The sequence below is a fragment of the Felis catus genome, chromosome C1 (assembly GCF_018350175.1).
Source record: "Felis catus isolate Fca126 chromosome C1, F.catus_Fca126_mat1.0, whole genome shotgun sequence".
In the NCBI taxonomy this organism is placed as follows: Eukaryota; Metazoa; Chordata; class Mammalia; order Carnivora; family Felidae; genus Felis; species Felis catus.
Genome location: NC_058375.1, coordinates 25,228,638 through 25,249,969, shown reverse-complemented (window position 1 = coordinate 25,249,969; position 21,332 = coordinate 25,228,638). Strand labels below are relative to the sequence as shown.

At 52.1% G+C, this 21,332-nt stretch overlaps 1 protein-coding gene across 11 annotated transcripts in view; it reads left to right on the top strand.

Annotated features, from left to right (window-relative positions):
- The window catches only part of PHC2 (polyhomeotic homolog 2), a 116,265-nt gene extending 95,914 nt beyond the window's left edge, over window positions 1-20,351 (top strand). For 8 of the 11 annotated variants that reach the window (XM_045035503.1, XM_045035508.1, XM_045035507.1 and 5 more), the window contains 6 exons: window positions 7,351-7,553; window positions 9,282-9,411; window positions 10,256-10,370; window positions 14,304-14,445; window positions 15,586-15,862; window positions 18,937-20,351. In XM_045035503.1, coding sequence (XP_044891438.1) covers window positions 7,351-7,553; window positions 9,282-9,411; window positions 10,256-10,370; window positions 14,304-14,445; window positions 15,586-15,862; window positions 18,937-19,091 — 1,022 coding nt within the window. In that variant the 3' untranslated portion in view covers window positions 19,092-20,351. The other 3 variants (XM_019836615.3, XM_019836616.3, XM_045035505.1) reach the window with 3 other exon arrangements.
- The last annotated feature ends 981 nt before the right edge of the window (window positions 20,352-21,332 follow it).

The following is a 21,332-nucleotide window of genomic DNA, read 5'->3' as shown; positions in this document are numbered from 1 at the left end:
GAATGTAGTGAAAGAACTGTGTACAAAGGGAACATAGTGGTTGTCTCGTCCTTTGGATTAATCACTGTTGAAGGTGAATTGAGACCTTTGGTTTGCCCCGAAGGCAAGTGCATTTCTGTTATGTTGTAGTCATTGTCAAAGTGGAAGTAACTTTTTTCCCTGAAGCCTGACCTCAAAAGGACAAGGACTTGACACCCTGAGTAGCCCAGGGTGTCTGAGGAACATGAAAGGTACCTGAGTTTGGGCCAGTGGGAGAATAACTCTGCCCCGAGGCTACACGAAGCCAGGCTCTATGAGAGCGAGATTAAGAGATTAAGGCGGGTTTCCTAATCTCTCAGGTTTCAGTGATGTTAGCCCTCCTATGGCCAAGTCCTGCCTGATCCGTGTGTTGTCCCTGCATTATCTTATTGAATCTTTACTGCAGCCATGCGAGACAGGTCTAAGTACCCATTTTACGGATAAGGAAACTAAGGCCTAGAGTAATTTGTCCAGGATTACAAACTAGGATTTAAGCCTAAGGGCTTTCTGATCCTAAAGACTTAGCTGCCTTGCAGCACAGCTTCTAAATGTGATCAGCGCCACATATCTTACATATAAAAATTCTATTCACTGTAACTTTGTAAGATAGGCAGTGTGATCCTCTTTTTTATAGACGGAGAGACTGAGGCTCAGAGCAGGTACCAAGTGCTCACAGCTCGCGGGTAGTCAAAGGTGGAGCCAGAGGATGAACCCAGAGCCAGAGTCTTCCTCTGCCATGCTGACGTCCACCTCCTGTGATCTTGAGGTCTCGAGTGCACGGCCTCTCCCACTGGTTCCAGACATTTGGTCTTTTGAAGTCCTAGCATCCGCCAGGGAGCCGTGATGGGAGAGTATCTGGGAGCCCTCGGCCTCCGCCTTGGATCCCGCGAGAGGTAGCTGCGATTCCCAGGTGCGCCGACCTGTCCTGTGGGAAGTCACTCCGTGGCCCTGCAGGTGCTGCTGCCGAGTCTGCTGGGTCCGTGGGCCGGGAAGCCGGCCCTGCAGCTGTTCGGAAACCCCCGTTGCTCCCGCTGTCCTGACCTGTATGGGGGAGGGTGGCTGTCCGCTCCATTGATTCCTGCCTTCATCGCCGGGGGTGGCAGCTTGGAAAACATTCAGCTGTTTACAATTCAGCTTATGTACACTGTGGCTGGGGATTGTGGGTGAGTCAGAAGGGCCGCTCTCTCGGCCTGTGTCCTGAGAGACAGCGTGAAAGTCAGCTGTATGGTAATGGCTGCCAGGGAGGAGGAGGAGGAGGAGGAGCCCTCCCTAGCAGATGCCTGGGCCGGAGCTGCTGAGCCCGGATGCTTCAGGTCTGAGGAGCACGTCTGCCCTCCGGTCCTCTTAACCCGGACTCAGCAAGGTCATTCGGCCGTGTCACTGAGAGCGGGTGTGGGGCTACCCGGCTCAGCCTCCCCTTGCGTTCCGCCGGCCGGCTCCCCCGCAGGAGTCCAGGCGTAGACCCAGAGCCTCGCCCTCCTGCGACTGCTCGGCCAGGGGCCCCGGAGCCCCCTGTGACAGGAGCCCCCTGTGACTCTTCCCCTGAAAAAGTTACGAACATTGGGCATTGGTGCCTCCTGCCTTGTGATACTCAGAAGACCCCCGGGGTAGGAAGGGGCCTGCGGTTTCCCCGTGACTAAGAGCTCCTTTTGTGCATGTTTTAGAAGCTACTGTCTTCCACATACAAGGCAGCCACCCTTGCCTTGGTTCTGAAATGCACACTTTTCCCCTTCTGGAAAATTCAGATGCTAGACTCCAGTCCTATGTGATCTAGTGCCCATGATCCAGAAGGATCACTGTCCACTCCCACCCTTCCCACCAAGCCTGCTGTCCCGAAATTGGGAGGAAAGCTATCTGCTTATCTGAGTGGCTCACAGCAAGGTGTGAATGACCACAGGTGTCTATTTACATTTTAAAGGTTGTTAACCAAATGATTCTCTTTAATTGATGGACTCGTGAGGTCCCAGGATGGAGCCATCGTCCTCCTTCTCTGGCCCCCTTGCCCTTTGTCCCCCCATCTACCTGTGTCTGCCCACCCCTTTCTCCCTCGTCACCACCCCCCTCCCCGCCACTTCAGTTTCCTACTCCCCCCCCCCCCCCCGTGGGGCGGTGGTGGGGATGCCAAAAAACGTGTTTATGAAATATCTGACCTTCCTCACTTTCAGAATGGCACCAATTTCTTTACTTATTTCTTTCTGAATAACTAAAGAGACTGTAAGAGTGGCTGGTGGGGTTTTCTGCTGCCCTCAGCTTACTGTGCTTTGTTACTGCCCACCAGATCAGCTGCTCTCTGCCTCCTGGATATGGTTTCCCTGGGCGTTCACTTCGCAGGCGCTCCACTCGGGCTCTCTCTAGAGCAAGCGGTTCTTCAGGAATCCTGCTGTCCCCCATCCTGGCCGCATGATTGGGCCTGCTAAGCTGAGGCACAGTGAGCATGATTTCAGAGCCAGGGGCATGGAGAGAATGCTCTCTGTTGTATAAGCAACCTTGTTTTGCCATTTGTCGAGCAGAATTTGCTGCAGGCAAATGACCCATGTTATCACCTACTTTGCTTCCTTAAATTCTTTATTAACTTCATTAGCTCTGTCTTACTCCTGCTGCAGTCAAGCAAGGGTAGTTAGAAGTCTTGTAAATTAAAATACTCCTCCTGTCTGGAGAAGATAGAAATGAAAGCCACGGACCACGCTGAAGGGGCAGGAGACGCTCCGCTTGCCTTCCATGTCCTCTGAAGCAGGTCTTCAAGGACTTGCTTTAGGGGCACACAGAATGAATAGCCAGACCACCTGATATGCCCATAATAACTGTTAGTACTAAGCCATGTTCCAGCATAACTGATTTTTGTTTTATCTGCACACGTGGCGAACATCAGACTTAGTTCTAAAATGACCCAGATTTCGCATAGCTATGGCCATCCAGACCTCTGTCTTCAGTGGGCAGGAGAGCTCAGCCTCTCTAAGACACCTAGTGACTGGCCCTGAGGCTGGGGCCATTTTTATAGGAGCCTCCCAGGCTCTGCCTCTAGAGGTCATCATGCTTCCAGATGCCTAGAGCCCACACCCATGTTTCGAAGGGGCCAAGGAATCCAGCACTCCAGCCTTCAGGGCAACTTAATGCCCCTTCTTGCTGAAGAAATCCCCACCCTAACGGGATGAAATGGGCTAAGGAATAACTCTTGTTCTTCGTGACCAGGTACCCAGAAATGCCGCTCCTGTAGGAGGCACTGGCCTAGCTACTCTCAAATCATTATAGCCTCGGAAAGTAATTTACAAATCTCAGATGGTGTCAAGTTCCCTGTCTGAGACTGAGGAGACTGGCGAAGACTGAGACCATGGGTTCCAGATGATCCAGTTTAACAGACATTAAGTAGCTGTCCTATAGCGGGCATGGGGTTAGTTCCTGAAGATACAGAGGTAACAAGACATAGCCCCTGCCTAAAGAAACTTGCTCTGCCTAGCACAAAGGATGAACCCCAGTGCAGATAATCTCACAAACAGGCTGCTGGGTGGTCCACATTTCTGCCAGAACCTATGAATGAGACCAGAATTGAGAGGCAACCTAGAGGTTGACACCTACATAATGTTAACAACTGCCCCAGAACATATGTCCTGTTCATTCCTATCTGCATACTTGGCCCTTTGTGGGCAGCTTCATTAAAAGACTAGATTCTCCCTCCCTGGCCTGCCTCCCACCCCCACCACCGGCAGCCTGTCGTGCTCACGGCATCCTGGCCTCCACCTTTCAGATTTGGGTGCCTATTTGTGTATAATGGCTTTTGAGACCTGTGGAAATCTTCAGCAGCACCACCAGCCTCAGGACTGGTCAAGAGAATTGAGAAAGCAAGAATTCCTGAAATAGAGTCTTTCTTTCTCTCTATCTTTTATCTGGCCGCAGGGCCGGCAGGACAGGTTTCTGCAAGTTTCACTATTAAGCTGCTTTCCCTCCAGCAGGCTGCAGAGCAGTCTGGGAGAGCGGGAAGCAGATTAAATTAATCTCAGAGTGCTGAGCTTGGCAGGGGGTGAGATTGTGTTTGGTCATTCCAGAAATAGCCCAGACTCCTTTGTTCCTAAAGCAGATGAGGAGGCCTTGGCCCACAAGAGGACTGCCAAGCAAATAGTCGCAAACCTTTGTGTATTTGTAAATCGCCCTCCCTCTGTCCCTTGGCTTCTGTCTCTTCTGCAACCTGCCCGTTATAATGGGCAGTGATAGCTTCTAACGTTAGGGTGAAAGGGTTTATTTGTTTATTCTCCTGCTTAATAAGATCCTTCTTTTAAAACTGAGATTCCAAGAAGTCTTTGCTTCCCAGAGTTAAGCATCGGCTCTGTAGACTCGGAGCTACTGAAATGTATCTGTTCACTACTGTATTTGGCGTGAGGGAAGAATCTGACCTCAGGAGTCTGCCTGCACCGCCCTGCCTTGCAGTGCTCCAGTGCACATTAATAGACACTGCTCTGAGACACAAGAGGGGAGGGAGAAGAATCAGGCAAGGATGGAGAGATCCCATAAAAGGAGACAAGGTATCAGAAGCAGTTTGGTGATGAATATCTAAAGAGCCAGAGGTGGGAGTGACCCCAGAATTCAAGGAGAAAGGAGTACTTCCACAGAGGAATTATAAACCAAAACAAGGGAGTCCTGTGTCTCCCTCCTCCTGTGCTCTCAGTCAGGAATGTGACCATGTTTCAAAGAAACAAAACAAAAATCCTAACCAACCCCATCTCCTAGATCAGTGCGCTTGAGTTTTCTGTTGGTGTTGACTGGGTCCCTGACTTTAAAGGATGTAAACAGAGAACACCTAGGATGATGATGAACTTGCAGCCTTTCGTGGAAGGAATAGAAGAAGCAGAGGGCGTTTGGCCTGAAGGAGAGAAGATAGAGTGTGGTCGTGGGTGATACGCTTTCTGACACGAAGAGCATTTCGTGAGCACTTCTAGTGTGCTGCTCTGTCGGGGGATTATCTCCTGCGGTCCTCATAGCCACCCGACACTGTAGGGTAGGTGGTGTTACTGTCCTTAGTTTACAGCTAGTGAGAGAGCTAGTCTCAGAGAGACCACGACTTGCGCCTAATTCGTTTGAGTGATAAAGACCAGTCTCTAAGCCAGGTCGAAGCCTGTGTTTTTGCCCATTATACAAATGCAATTGGCCTTCTTCTGTATGGTCTTAAGGAGCAGAAAGGTGGGCAGAAATTAACAGGAGATAGAGTTTTGGCTCACAGGAAGGAAGAACTTTTTAACCGAACTGCCCACACTGGGAACAAACCACTCCAGAGGTAGTCCGTTCCTTTGCCATCAGAGCTGTTCAGACAGATGCCCCAAAACCACTGGGTGGTGGGAGTATTACAGAGAAGGTTCAAGCATTGGTAAGGGAATGAACCAGACTTTCTAATCTTGTGATTCTGTAATCTGTAGTTCATTAGAGAAGTCAGGAAATATTTTACTAGGCTCTAATTAGATGTAAATTGCCGCCATCTAAAAATAAAATGTTAACTTCTATAGTCAGCTGTATATTTTAACAGCATTTATTCATCAGTTTAAGTAAAATACATGTTTTCTTGCCTATTTAAAATATTAAACAAAAGAGAAAATGTAATTCTGTAAATGCAGGCTTAAATATTTAACATTTAAAAGCAGAGAAATTTAATTTGATTGATTTGATTTGATTGACCTGGTCCTCCTAGTTATTCATGGACAGTTAAGAAAAGATTTTTTGAGGTAGTTCCCAAACACCTTCATAGTTTAGAGAGGCGAGTTCCAAAGGGGAAAATTTTCATCTCTACAGTAAAGTCAAAGCTGTCAAAAACTTTTTTTTCAAACGACTATAAACACTTAAAGGAATTTTTCCAACTTGCTGGTGTGAATGTGTCTCAAACAAAAATTAATTTTAAAAAATCTCGTCATTCATATCTCTTGGATGGCTCGTGCTCAGCTCTGAAATTTATTATAGTTGAATTACTGAGGTCTGATTAGTGAAGGCATGTGTCATAGTCGATTCCTTTCTATCAAAAAAGATTTATCCTGGTTTATTGAGCATTAGGACTGCTAGTAATAAAATGAACCAGCTATAAACCTTTTCTAAAATGTGTTTATTTTTATTTCTTATGCTACATATCAGACTCTGAATTCCTGTTCCATGGTGAGATTTTCAGTGTTTAACATGAAATAAGAGCATCGACATACAAAGTTTTATGCAAAAATTACTAAACTAATGTACTGAAATCGTTTTTCAAGAATGTAACACACACAGGCAGGGTTACGCTTCATATCAATAGGCTTGTTGTAATAAAGAAATGGCTTTTTCTTTCTCTTTTTTTTCTTTTTTAGGAAGTTCCAGGTTACAGGCAACTTCAGCTCACACAGTTGGTGTGGAATGGGCCTGGGAAGGGGGCGGGGAGGGGGCTGCAAAAGTGAGGTAATGAGGGTCTGTACCTCTAAATCATGGAGCAGCTCAGGAGAGGGGCCGACGAAGTGGAGAAGAGGAGGGTCCCCTGTGGTGTGTTCTGTGTAGGCACCTTGACACGCTTTTTACAGCACGCTGTCAGGTCCTTCAGAGGAAGGCCAGCAGGCCCGCAGGGGAAGAGACCTCAGGAGGGGAGGACTCTGGTTGGCTAAGGACTGGACTGGATGTGGAGCTGAGAACAGGGCAAGGGGCTTGATCAAGAGCACAGGGCCAACAGAAGCAGCATAGAGCCACCTTGGGGGAGAAATTGAATGCAGGTGTATCTTAGTGCGTGACCCCCAATAACCAGCCTCCTATGGATAGCACCGCGTTCACTTGGGGCTCAACCCTCGTGTTCCCTTTGTGTTCATCTCTGGGGTTTGTACTTTGACCTTTCACAGGCTGCTTAAAATCTAATCCTTTTCCATGGAAAACTTTATAGAAGGTTTAACCTCTCTCCCCCAGACCCCATCACACCCCAAGCCCTGTACCTAGTGCAGCTTTTCATCCTGGTTGTGGTTATCACCTTAAATACATTCTCTCCCTTGAACTGAAGATTGCCTTGTTTGTCCAGATCAATATTGACCGAGGTCTTAACTCCCAAAAGAGAATTATTATCTGTTTGACTTGGTTAACTATTCTTAGCACAGTTGGGAAATTAAAAAATACTGCTAGCTGATTAGCTGCCTGGTTGCAGGACCGATTATAGTCCCACTTGGTGGTGTGTCCATCAAACCTGCCACTTTTAAGTGGGTCATTGACAGAGGGGACTGCTTGCTTTGCATTGTCGTTTGGCTCCATGGAAAAAGCCAGGCACATGCTGAGTCCCTGCCCTTCCTTCTGCTGGTCTGGACCCAGTTCTGACCTCCCCTGCTTGTGTTTTCCTACTCTCCCCTTGTACAGAGACAGGGCAGGGCATTGTTCATGCACTGACCGACCTCAGCAGCCCCGGCATGACCTCAGGGAACGGAAATTCTGCCTCCAGCATCACCGGCACTGCCCCCCAGAATGGTGAGAATAAACCACCACAGGCCATTGTGAAACCCCAAATCCTGACGCATGTTATCGAAGGGTTTGTGATCCAGGAGGGGGCGGAGCCTTTCCCGGTACGGACTACTTCTTTTCCCCTCTTTTTTTTTTTTGTTTTTGTTTTTTTTTTTTTTGAAGTATATTTTGGATGTGTATTAGAATATTTTTACATTTCCATGTAAAATGTCCAAAAATGTAAACAGTTTGCTCTTTCCTTGCTAATTTCCCCCCCGCAAAAGAATGTCAGAGCCATTTTCTTTCTAGGATTGAGTGTCTTCCTAAGGTCCAGAAAGGATCCGTGATTAGGAATAATTGGCAAGGTCCCTTGGTTAGAAGTTATCCACACACAGACTCAGCCATGTTCCTGCCTGGTGATGTGTGACCCCCTTAGTTAGAAGGGAATTCACATTGAGGTGTTGGGGGAAAGATGATGGGTTTGGGGAAATGAGACCTCGTTCAGTTTTGAATGCCAGAACCTCTGAATGGCAAAACTTTAGCCAATTAGAGAACAAAAGGAAACCGTAGAACAAAATTTTCAGGATGTGTGTGAGATGAAGAGAAGAGAACAGGGTTGTAGCCTGAAGCTTCTTTTCTGGTGACAGAGCCTTGAAAAGAGAATGAATGAGAGTGAGGGGTACTGCAGAAAGGCCACAATCAGATGTGTCCAATGAGAGCATGAGACCAAAGGGAAATATAAAAGAATCAAGAAAATGGCTTGTTAGAACAAAACACCCACAGCTGATTCTGTGCGGTGTGACTTGGTGAAGACAGGTGATGCTCTTACACAGGTGGGAGGAGCCCAGAGCCAGGTGCACACCGGCCTCTCCTGTGATGAGATTATCTGGCTGTTAGAGAATACCATCTTCATGGGATGCCATCTGCCTTCTGCTCATTCTTCGGGTCCCTGAGTGGTTGGAACAGTCAGCAGAAGACTCTAAGCTTGATTGACTGAGCTGGCTGAACTGCCCTTCTAAAATGCCAGAAGACAAATAGGTTCTTGTCCTCTTTCCCTCTGAAGGTTGTTCAAGGCCTGTGGCAAAGAAATCTACCTGGAGCACCTTAGCTATAAGTAGCTCCAGCCCTGTCACGTCCCCTCCCTCATTAGACTAGGTCTTGGCCTTGGTCTCCTAGAGAAACACCAGAAACCAACCGATCTGACAGGGCGGATGCAGATTGAATGGCTCCCCCACGGCATCGCCCCAGAGATCTAGCCACCAGGTTGCCTGCACAGAGGCAACGAAGGAAGGACCAAGAGTGAATAAGCCCGTCTAGATCCTGGCAGCCACACAGGGCATTTGCTCTGTGGCCCAGAGTCCATTTCCTCCTGCTCTCCTCCATGGCTGCCTGTGTCTCTGGCTTGGGTAGAGCAGCCGTAAGGTGGGGAAAAGTAGGAAACGAAAAAATGGTTGCCGAGTCCCTCTAGTGTCATACATATACTCACACACACGGCCTCGGCTGTATTCCTGCCCGGTGACATGTGAACCCTGGGTCCTGGCAGCTTCGCTGGTGGTGATTTCTGTCTCCATCTCTGCCCCTCACTCACTTGGAAGAGTAGGTATTTTCCTAACCTCCTAAGCCGTCCTTTGGTCCTGGATTGAAGCCATCCCTGTACTCGGGGGACAGTTGGCATCTTGCCTCCTGAGCTGCTCAGCAGAATAGGGCCTTGAGCAAGGCACACTTGGATGATGATGTGGAGGCTGGCATCTGCACCTAGATGCTTTATATTTGTAATTTTGATGAGGCTGGATAACAAGGCAGTGTCTCCCACCTAACCCTCATGGCCTCCATGTCACCTTGTCCTCTAGGTGGGACGCTCGTCCCTGCTGGTGGGGAATCTCAAGAAGAAGTATGCACAGGGGTTCTTGCCTGAGAAACTTCCACAGCAGGATCACACCACCACCACTGACTCTGAGATGGAGGAGCCCTATCTGCAAGGTAGGCCTCTCACACCCCAAATGCCTTCCGATTTGGCCGAGCTGACCGGGAAGTAGACAGGGCCACAAAGGCAGGCCTCGCACACTTTCTCTAGCCGTATCCGTGGAGGAACCCTGGCCAGAGAGTGGGTTAACATATCGGCCTACCAACCATTTCCCCCGGGCCCTGCCCCCTAGAAAACAGAAGAGGGAAAGTCCCTACCCTCGGGGAACTGTTTGTCCCCCGCCCCTCCCCCAGCCCAGCTCCGGCCACGCACAGGATTCCAAGAGTTGCTTTTCCTGTGGGAGTCGCTGGCAGGAGGTAGGAGTGGGCAGGCAGGAGTGCCCCTCCTTCGCTGCCTTGGGAGCCGGCCCTCGGGCGCCACAGTGGCCAGGCGACGACTGCACTTGCAGCAGGAGCCACTGACTGAGCGGGGGCTACGTAGGATACAGAACTCCTGGGTTCTGTGATCAAGGCAACAGCCGACCAGACGGGTCACGGTAGGGTAGGATAATTCCAGATCAGTTGTGACAGCATCCAGAGTATTCCCCACGAGCCTCCTCTCTTCCAGAGGAGTGCTGATTCTTCACCACCTGTGTTTGCCTCAGGCTCGTAGCACTCGGACAGAAAACCTGTTAGGTGTCCGGGGGGTCCGTCACCAAACACCACTGCTACTGGCCAGGGTGAAAGAAACGTCTCTTCCCGAACCAGCAGGGAAAGCAGATGGGCATTTTCCAAGCCAGACCACCACTGCATGCCACAGCTGTGGGGACATGAGGAAGAGGCAGAGCGGAGAAGGGAGGCCTCGTGGGGTCCTGTGGGGGTTGCTCGTCTTTACACTTACTCTAGTTTCCATACTTTCCAGAATCCAAAGAGGAGGGTACTCCCCTCAAACTCAAGTGTGAACTCTGTGGCCGGGTGGACTTTGCCTACAAGTTCAAGCGTTCCAAGCGTTTCTGTTCCATGGCGTGTGCAAAGAGGTGAGTGGCCTCAGCCCGGTCGCTGTGCCAGCCCTTCCGCCTCCTCAGGATCGCACCTCGCGTCGTGTCCTACCTCCCTTCAGCGATCGGTCGTCCATCCTGGGAGACCCTAGGCGTAGCTTATCTGCGTTCCGTCTTCCTCCACCTGCCTGGAAGTGGCACCGTGTCGCTAATCCGCCAGGTCCTGGAACCCAGAGCTCGAGTGAGCAGCCCCAAGTCCGAGGAGAGAAGGCAGTGCTTCAGCTTGGCTGTCCCTCCTGGGCCCCGTTGAACCCGTCCTCTTTCCCTGCCCTTGGCAGCTACTGTCCCCATTGGGCAAGCCCTCCACCAGAGGCTTTGCGCCGAGCCGCTGTGCTCATTGTAGATGTTCTCTTTGTGTGCTTCACCCAGCGTAGACCGATGATCCTAGTCAGACACAGCATCGTTTACTGCGTGCCTGCCACGTGCTAGGCGCTGCTCTAGGCAGTTGATAACGCCCTGGGTCATCTGGTCTTCAAAATAACTGTGAGGCAGGCATAACTGTGCCCTTCACACGCGCTAGGAAACTGAGGCATAGAGGATAAGTAGTTGTGCCGAGCGGCATAGTTGGGGAGTTAGACCAATCTGACTCCAGAGCCCTATGTGGTCTTCATACCAAGGCAGAAGAGGCACCGATCCCAGAGCCCTGGACCCTCAAAGGAATAGCACTCTCTCAATCCCTAGGCAGAGAGGGGCTCCGCATGCAGGCTGGAATAAGGCTGTCCTCAGCCCTGTGCTGGAGGTAATCAGGGTACCTCTGTGAAGCTCTGCCAAGCTACAGGCATATCTCATTTTATCATGCTTCCCAGATACTGCACTTTTTACACATTGCAGGTGTGTGGCAACTCTGTGTCAGACAAGTCCATCGGCACCGTTTTTCCAACAGCATTCGCTCACTTCTTGTCTCTGTGTCACATTTTGGTAATTCTTGCAATATTTCCCCTTTCGTTATTATCACATCGCAGCGACCAGTGATCTTTGATGTTACTATGATTGTTCTGGGTTCTGTGAACTACTGCCACATAAGATGGTGAACTTAGTAAACGTCATGTGTGTTCTGAGTGCTCCACCAACCGACCGTTCCCCTGTCTCTCCCTCTCCTCAGGCCTCCCTATTCCTTGAGACACAACAGTGTTGAGATTAGGCCCATTAATAACCCTACTGTGGCCTCTAAGTGATCAAGTGAAAGGAAGAGGCACAGGTCTCTCACTTCCAGTCAAAAGCTAGAAATGATTAAGCTTAGTGAGGAAGGCATGTGGAAAGCTAAGATGGCCAGAAGATAGGCCTCTGGTTCCAAACAGTTAGCCAAGTTGTGAATGCAAAGGAAAAGTTCTTGAAGGAAATTAAAAGTGCTACTCCAGTGAACATGCAAATGATAAGAAAGCAAAACAGCCTTATTGCGGATATGGACAAACTTTGAGTGGTCTACATAGAAGATCAAACCAGCCCCAACATTCCCTTAAGCCACAGTCTAATCCAGAGCAAGGCCCTGACTCTCTTCAATTCTGTGAAGCTGAGAGAGGAGAGGAAGCTGCAGAAGAAAAATCTGAAGCTGGCTGAGGTTGGTTCATGAGATTTAAGGGAAGAAGCCATCTCGTTTTATAAAAATGCATAGTGAGGCAGCAGGTGCTGATGTAGAAGCTGCAGCCAGTTACCCAGAAGATCCGGCTACAGTAATTCAGGAAGGTGGCCGTGCTAAACAACAGATTTTCAATGCAGACAAAACAGCCTGTTCTTGGAAGAAGACACCATCTAGGACTTGCGTAGCTAGAGAGAAGTCTGTGCTTGGCGTCATAGCTTCAGAGGACAGGCTGACTGTCGTGTTAGGGGCTAATGCAGCTGGTGAGTTGTTGGAAGTTGAAGTCTATGCCCATGGACCATTCTGAACATCCCTTAAGAATTATGCTACATCTGCTCTGCCTGTGCTCTGTCAGTGGAACAACAAAGCCTGGGTGACAGCACATCTGTTTGTGGCATGGTTTAGTAAATATTTTAAGTCCACTGTTGAGACTTACTGCTCAGGAAAAAAGATTTTTTTCAGAATATCACTGCTCAAGGAGCCTGGGTGGCTCAGTCGGTTAAGTGACTTCAGCTCAAGTCATGATCTCATAGTCTGTGAGTTCAAGCCCCACGTCGGGCTCTGTGCTGACAGCTCAGAGCCTGGAGCCTGCTTTGGATTCTGTGTCTCCCTCTCTCTCGCCCCTCCCCCCCCCAAAATAAACATTAAAAAAAAAAATACAGAATGTCACCACTCACTGAGAGTGTACCTGGTCACCCACAAGCTCTGATGGAGATGGCAATGAGATTTCATGTTGTTTCCATGCCTGCTAACAAATATATCATCCATTCTGTAGCCCATGGATCAAGGGGTCATTTTGACTTTCAGGTCTTTTTTAAAAGTGCATTTTGTAAGACTCTAGCTGCCATAGATCGGGATGGTGGATCTGGGAAGAGTCCATTAAAAACTTTCTGGAAAGGATTTGTCATTCTAGATGCCTTTAAGAATATTCAGAATGCATGGGACGTGCTCAAAATAGCAACATTAATGCAGTTTGGAAGAAGTTGATTCCCACCCTCATGGATGACCGTGAGGGGTTCAAGACTTCAGTGGAGGAAGTCCTTGCAGATGTGGTGGAAATAGCAAGAGAACGAGAATGAGGAGTGGAGCCTGAAGATGGGGCGGGGTTGCTACCATCTCGTGATGCAACTTGAGTGGATGAGGAGTGGCTTCTTATAGAGGAGCAAAGAAAGTAAGAACGTGGTGGGTGGAATCTCCTGGTGAAGATGCTTGTGAAGATTGTTGAAATGACAACAAAGGATTACATAAACTGAGTTGATAAAGCAGTGGCAGGGTTTGAGAGGAGTCCCAATTTTGAAAGCAGTTCTGTGGGGAAAATGCTATCAAACAGCATTGCACGTGACAAAGAAATCGTCCATGAAAGGGAGAGTCCATCACCATGGCAGACTTCATCCTTGTCTTATTTTAGGAACTTGCCCCAGCCTTCAGCACTCACCACCCTGATCATCGAGCAGCTGTTGGCATCGAGGCGAAACCCTCCATCAGCAAAAAGGTTATTTATGACTCACTGAAAGCTCAGATGATGGTTAGCGATTTTTAGCAATAAAGTATTTTTTTATCTTATAAAATTTTTTTAATGTTTATTTTTGAGAGAGAGAGAGACAGAGCACAAGCAGGGAAGGGGCAGAGAGAGAGGGAGACACAGAATCCAAAGCAGGCTCCGGGCTCTGAGCTGTCAGCACAGAGCCTGACGCGGGTCTTGAACTCACAAACTGTGAGGTCATGACCGGAACCGAAGTCGGACGCTTAACCAACTGAGCCACCCAGGCGCCCCAGCAATAAGGTGTTTTTAAATAAAGGCACGTACATTGGTTTTTTTAGACATAATGCTATTGCATGCTTAATAAACTCCAGTGTAACGTAAACCTTACTTTTATATGCATCAGGGAACAAACAGAAGTCATCTGACTCTCTTTATTGCGAGTCCTCTCTGGAACCGACCCCGCAGTGTCTGTGAGGTGCGCCTGTACCTTCCAGCAGGACTGCAGGCAGCTGTCTTCTGGCACCAGTGACGTTCAGTGTAGACCATGTCGGCCACGAGTTCTTCGCATGACCTGAGTTGTCATGTTGAGCACTTGCCACATGTTAGCTCATGTCACCGTTGGACCGAGTTCGGGAAGTGAGCCGTCTCATCCCCAGCTCCAGATGAGGAAACTGAGGCTCAGAGATCCAGTGGCTTACCCAGAGTCACACAGCTAGCAGTCAGTGGTAGACGCAGGATCGGCGCAAATAGACAGACTCAGATGTTGCTGGAGAGCCCGGCTGCTGTCATGCTGCCCGAGGCCCGTACTCCCCATGACTGTGCTCTGACTTCCGTCCTTCCCTGACTCCGGCAGGTACAACGTGGGGTGCACCAAACGAGTGGGGCTTTTCCACTCGGACCGGAGCAAGCTTCAGAAGGCAGGAGCCACGACCCACAACCGCCGCCGGGCCAGCAAAGCCAGTCTGCCACCACTTACCAAGGATACCAAGAAGCAGGTGAGATGCCGGCTTGACACAAGTCCCCGCCAACTTCCCTTCTTAACAGGCCCGGGACACCCGCATGCCTTTCCCACTGCTGACTCAGTATACTCTGTTATGTCCTCATTTCTCACAACCTTCTCAGGTCCCTTAAGGGGCCCTTGCATTTGGACCCATGGATGTTTAGGGGTGGTTTCCCTTGCCCCTTCCTCACCTCTCCCCTTCCAGTTTGCTTCCATCCTTCTGGGAGCATGGAAGTGGGGTCTCCTCTGCCTGGCCCTGTGAAGAGACAAACCGTCCCGGTTATCTCATGTCTCACATGGAGGGCTGGGTGGGGAGGCAGCCTATACCCTTTCCCCCACATCTCATTGGCTCTTTTTGTTTTTTTTCTCAATGTTTATTTTTGAGTAAGAGAGAAAGAGCATGAGTAGGGGAGGGACAGAGAGAGAGGGAGACACAGAATCCGAAGCAGGCTCCAGGCTCTGAGCTGTCAGCACAGAGCCTGACACACGGGGCTCAAACTCACGAACTGTGAGACCATGACCTGAGCCGAAGATGGCCGTTTAACCAATCCAGCCACCCAGGCACCCCGTCATTGCCTCCTCAAACAGAGCACTGAGTTCTTAAAGCCTCTACCAGGACCATGGGTATTCATTCATTCGTTAACTATTTTGTAGCCCCAGCCGTATGCTGAGAGGCGCTGTAGCGCTGTGAGGCGCTAAGGCTCTAAGTCACCCTGCGGGAGCCCACAGCCTAGTGGGACATTTCAGAACCTGATGCATTTTTGCTGGTTGTTGTCACTTGGGTCATAAACCTCTTTAAGACTCTGAGGAAAGCTGCCATCCAACATGCACATGCCCAGGAAATTCTCCATGCTGTTTCGTACACCACCCCTGAAACCCATAGAGCCCTGGTTTAAAACCCCACATCTAGAAGAAACAACAGACATAGAGTCAGGTCATTGCCGTGCAGTGCGGTGCACGTGCCAGTACTGGGAGGACCAGAGAGGGGACAGCCCGGAAGATGCTTTGATCTAGGAATTCAAAGGTATGTAGTCATGGACCAAGTAGAAGGAGGACACCACTTGCTTTGCCCGTCACTCTGCTAGACGTGGGTGGTTCTCCCATCAGGAAGCCAACCGTTCTCTCTGCCCCCCAGCCAACAGGCACCGTGCCCCTCTCGGTCACGGCCGCGTTGCAGCTGACACACAGCCAGGAAGACTCCAGCCGTTGCTCGGATAACTCAAGCTATGAGGAGCCCCTGTCACCCATCTCAGCCAGTTCGTCCACCTCCCGCCGGCGACAAGGCCAGCGGGACCTGGAGCTCCCTGACATGCACATGCGGGACCTGGTGGGCATGGGGCACCACTTCCTACCAAGCGAGCCCACCAAATGGAATGTAGAAGATGTCTACGAGTTCATCCGCTCCCTGCCAGGTAAGACCCCTGACAGTCCCACACCTGCCCGGGAAAGCATCGCACGGGAGAGAGGGAGAGACCTCCCCTCCCCCGACCAGGAAATGACTCAGTTGATGACTCAGGCTCACGAACGGGAGTGCAGAGATGAGTCAGTGAGGTTCCCGCCTGGAAGAGTGTACTTTCTAGTTCAGAACACAACTGTAAGTTAAATCCTGTGCCTGTAATGAGGTGTATTTGCTGCCATGGTGAGCCGGCTGTGTGAAATGCAGAGGGGACGGTGAGTCGACCCTGTGTCTCTCCTGGGACAGAGTGTGAGAGGAGCCAAGTGGAATGTAGGCAACCTGTCAAGGAGAAAGCCAGCAGAGGACAGTGGGAGCTGGAAACCGCGGGCGGGCGGGCCTCGGCCAGCTGGAGAGATGGCACCGGGGGGGCGTGTGAGCAGAGGCACACAGACGTGCAAGTCTGCCGCGTACCCAGGACTGCACACAACCCTGGCGGGGAGTGCACGTGGTTTTGAGGGCTACAGTTTAGAAATGAGCCCTGGAAGGCAAACCTCACGTTATTCACAGATGCTCTCCGTGGGATCACACAACCTCTCTACTGTTGTTTCTGCCCAGTCTCACCCGGCCGCTGGCCACATCAGGTACAGAGGGGCCGCCACAGGCCTGGGACTCCAAGCCTGGAGTGGAAATAGCGGTTGAGAGCACAGCCTTGTGTGTCAGGACTGGGCTTGCATCCCGGCTCTGCCCCTTAGCTCAGTGTGTTAGTCATCTGTTGCTGCGCCCCCAGAATATATCCCCACACAGTCACTGTCGGGAAGGAATCTGGGAGTGGCTCGGCTGGGCAGTTCTGCCCCAGGGCCTCTCACAAGGTTGCGATGAAGGTGTGGCTTCCCTGGGGCTGCGGAATCCTGTTCTGAGGTGCCGCACTGCCCTGATTCTCAAGGAGGGTATGGCTGCCCACAGCGGGTGTCAGTTCCTCTCAGTATGGGCCACTCACGCTTGGGTGTTCCCAGGACGTGGCAAGCACTTGCCCTACAGCTGGTGGTCCGGGACATCAGGTGGAAGCCACTGTGCCCCTTTTGATCTAGATTCCGAAACCACGTGGTGTCGCTTTCACACTGTCACACAGGTCGTAAAACCACGTGGTGTCACTTTCACACTGTCACACAGGTCGTGCCTGCGGGGGCATAAAAGGGAAGCCAGGTTGATTTGGAGCTGTCTGAGGGCCGGTTACCATAGTTCCCCAGTCACTGGCCCCAGTGATTCATGTCCCTCCCTCAAGTAGACCACCCCCACCCCCACCCTGACCCCATAGGCCTCATTCCATGACAGCAGGGGCTGGAAGCCCAGGATCTCAACCAGCGAACTCAGGTCCAGGCTGGAGGAGCTCCTGCGGCCAGTTCCTCTCGGTCTGAACACCTGAGAGCTAGAGACATGTGACCCGTCTCCTTCCACAAACCCCAGATCTGGCGGGATAGGCACAGGGTCACCGCAGTGGGCATGCTTGTTCAACAAGGGGAAAACGGGGGATACAGGAGCCATGGCACTAGTTCCGAAACCTAGCACGGACACATGTTGGCATTTCCCGAATTAGGACTCAGAGCCTAGGAGTGACTTTCTTTCCCTTTCTTGGTTCCACCCTCTGAGTCATCCTTTCTTTCCCATAAAAGGCAGCCTGGGCTTTCAGCAGGGGCGTTTTCTCAGCCTGTTTGTACTGCTCATCATTTTATATGACTTCTGACCCTTTCGGTTGGAGCAGTATCTGTGCGAGTACAATTCTCTTAAAATCTTTGTGGGCTTCCTATGCGAGTTGTTGGGGTTCACTCCATTAGACAAAACCCATACCCAAAAATGCTCCAAGGTAAGCCTTCCTCTCTGTCGGCTGCTTCTGAAGCTGGGGGACAGTGCCCCTAACCTCTCAGAAGTTCCGCTGTTGAATGGCGAGGATCCGTGAGGCACGCCCATGACATCCTTAGAGAGCCCTCTGAGGCAGCACCTTCATGCTTCCAAGGTCTTAGCGAAAGATTGATCACACCCTCAGTTCCATCTCTAGCCCATGTCCCACGTCCTGGCTTTGACCTCTGCCTAGAGACTACTTCGTAGTTCCAGCCTCATTTGCTGTCAGAGAGGCTAGTGATTTTCAAACCAGCCAGTCCTGGCTCCTTGATGTGGAACAGTTCTGCCTTTTCCTTGCCTCTCCTCAGTTTCCTGTGAGCAGCATCAGACGCCAGGCGAAGCCTCTGGCATTCTGCTGGAAACGTCCTCAGATTGCTCAGTTCGTGAGGCACGTTAAACTCACCGCGTGACCCCCGCGGCAGGGCGGCCACATTTGCTCCGTTTTTTCCGATTTCCAGGAACAGTTTCCTCACTTTCCTCGAAGCCTCACCCGGTTTCCTCACAGGCCGTCAGACTCCCGCCGAGCCTCAAGCCTCTCTGAGTGTCTGAGACGCCTCACTGACTCCTCACGGTGCTTCCACCTGCCGCCTCCTGGCCATGGAAGCACCCCTCTTCCGGGAACCAAACTTCATTCGTTACGCCAGAGCATAGTGGCTGCTACCCCGGGTTCTGTGGGTCGGGGATGCGGCTTAGCTGCGCGGCACCGGCCTGGGCTCTTACGAGGCCTCCATCGGGATGGCAGCCAGAGTGCAGTTGTCTGGTCTGGAGCCGAAGGACCGGTTCCAAGGTGCCCCACCCAGGCGGCCTCAGTTCCTGTCCACCTGGGCCTCTTCGGAGTGCTGCTCCAGGGTCCTCACGATACGGTCGCCAGCTTCCTCCAAAATAAAGCAAGGCGGCGGCTGCTGTACCCTTGGTGACCTAGGCCTGGAAATCACACGCGGTCACTCCTGCAGCACCGTGTTGCTCTGCTGGGTCCGCCCAGTCCATTGAGGGGAGGGTCCAGTGAGGACACACGCGTGAATGAGGAGGTGGGACCACTGGGGGGAGTCGCTTGGCCTCTGACGGCAGGATGGCCTTCCTCGAGGTGCGGGGCGGCCGGGAGGGTTAGACGAGATCGCACGTCTCCCGCGCAGTGACCGCCAAGCGCGAACGCGGGAGCTCAGGGTGATGCGGTCCTTGGTGGTGTCCCCTCAGGCTGCCAGGAGATCGCAGAGGAGTTCCGCGCCCAGGAGATCGACGGGCAAGCCCTGCTGCTGCTCAAGGAGGACCATCTGATGAGCGCCATGAACATCAAGCTGGGGCCGGCCCTGAAGATCTACGCACGCATCAGCATGCTCAAGGACTCGTAGGGCCGGCCGGAGAGCCAGGGGTCTGGCCCGGGCTCCTCCTCCCGACTGAGCAGAGCCAGGCGGACGTTCCTGAGGGGCCCAGAAACGGGGCCAGTCGGAGGGAAGGGCTCTCCCCGTGGGGCGTGGCTGGTGAGGAGGGCTTGGCACCCCCTCAATGGCTCTCAGGGGCCTTTCTTTCTGTGGGAGGGGCAGAGAGGTAGGTGGCGCAGAAGATGGGGCTTTATGCTTGTAAATATTGATAGCACTGGCTTCCTCCAAAGTCCCAATACTCTAGCCCCGCTCTCTTCCTCTCTTTCTGTCCCCCATTTTCCAGGGGGCGTATGGTCAGGGCTCCCCAACCTGAGTTGGGTTACTTCCAAGGGCAGCCGTCAGGCCTGGATAGAGGCCTCGCGAGCCCTTGCCTGCCTTCCTCCCGCTTCTTTCTCCAGGCCTGGCTAACTCTTCCGTTGCCAGCTTCTCCCCCTTCAGCCCGTTTCTGAAGCAGCCAGGGGCTCTCCCCCTTCACCCTCTGCAGGTGGAGCGAGAGAAGCTGGGCCCGGTTCGGCCACGCCCACTGGCACAGACGCCTTAACGCTGTGTGTGTGACTGGATGACTGTGTAGGAGCCTGGACTGACAGATGGGCCCAGAGCCACCCTCTGGCACCTCCAGGTGTTCTGTAGCAAACAGCCACTTAGTGCTTTGTCCTGGACTCCACTCAGCCTCAGGATGGGGAATAGAAAAGGAGGGCAGCCTCTGTGCAGAGAGGCGAGATCAGGCGGTTTTCCTTTCCAGAGTGGGCACGCTGTCTCCGAAGCCCTTCCCACACTGTGAAGTCCCCCCGACTGCCCTGCTGTGCCACGAACAGCATTAAGGGAGCTGCTGTAGGCCGGGCGGGGCCTCCTGGCCTGCCCGCCCGCCCGCCCGCCCCAGGAGCCCCTGAGTGGGGGCCCAGAGAACGCCTGAGGGCAGAGAAGAGCCAGGGTGGCGTTGCCGCGAAGAAGGCAGCCTTGGGCCTCCAGCTCCCACACTTGTTTGCCTCTGGAACTTGCTAGCAATTTGAGCTACCTGCGGAGGAGGCGGGGCAGGAAGGGCGAGGGCCTGCCTCTGACTTGCCCTGTCCTCGGAGGCTCCTGGGGGAGGAGCGGGGCTCTCCCTGGGAACAGGGTGGGCACCTTTCTCAGCTTGTTCTATTCCCCACACACACCCCCAGGCAGGGTTGGAAATGAAGGACTTTTTTAACCTTTTGTTTTCGTTTTTTAAAAATAAATCTGTAAAATCTGGTTCTTCTGTGCCTTTCTCCACTGGCTCCTTTTCGTCCACAAGGAGAGGGGTGGTTTCCTGGGTTGGGGGAGGGACGGCCTTAACTGGACAGCACGCCCTCCGCGCTTTGCTGGGGCCCGGTCCGTGGTCTGAGGGCGCCCTTTGCCCCATTTCACAGGAGGAAGCTGACACGGCCTCTCTTTCACCCGTGTCCCTTGGAGTGGGAGGGTCCAGAGCCCCTTAGCTCTGAGTCCCCCTCTCACTTCCCGCAGGGGAGACGCAGGGGAGGCTCTTGGGCCAGGAATAACCTGGAACACCTGGGGCAGAGCCCAGACTCTTCCATCCCCAGGCACACACCCTCGGTTGTTGCTGCGCAGTGGCTCCGTGTCCGAGAGCCCTTGGGATGGCTTTGGTTCACTCGGCGGTTTCTGAGCAGTTGTGGGATGTTGGAATAGCTAATTATTAGAGGCTTTGTCCTTGCGCAAGTGACACCTAAGTCTTGACTGAAGAAGAAAGGGCATTCTCGACGCAGGTGGCTCTGCAAAGGCATGGGGGGGTGGGGTGTGGATGGTGGGACTGGAGCTGAGCTGGCCGGAGTAGCCCCGGTGTGTGCGGCCAACAGCGGCTTGTGTGGCCCTGTGCCTCCCTGAACCAGGCCTCGTGGAGCGCAAAGCAGCCCCTGCCCTGCCCAAATGGAGCTGAAACTCCCTTATGAAACTCCTGCGCCTGACCTCCTGCTCCTTCCAGCCTCTGGGTTTTTCCTTAAGGCAGTGTTTCTGCTTGTTTAAAATGTGGGTTTGAGGCCTGGGCCCCAGCACACTGAATCAGTCTCCAAGGGTGGAGCCTGGGAAGATACGGCATAATAACTTCTAGGAGTTTGATACCGCCTCTTTGGAAAGCCAGTTAAATTGTAACCACTACCTGGAGGAGGAGAAGGAGAAGCCGACTTAGGAGTTTGATTACCCAGAGGCCGGAGCCCGGACTGGAGGGGCGGCTCTGCC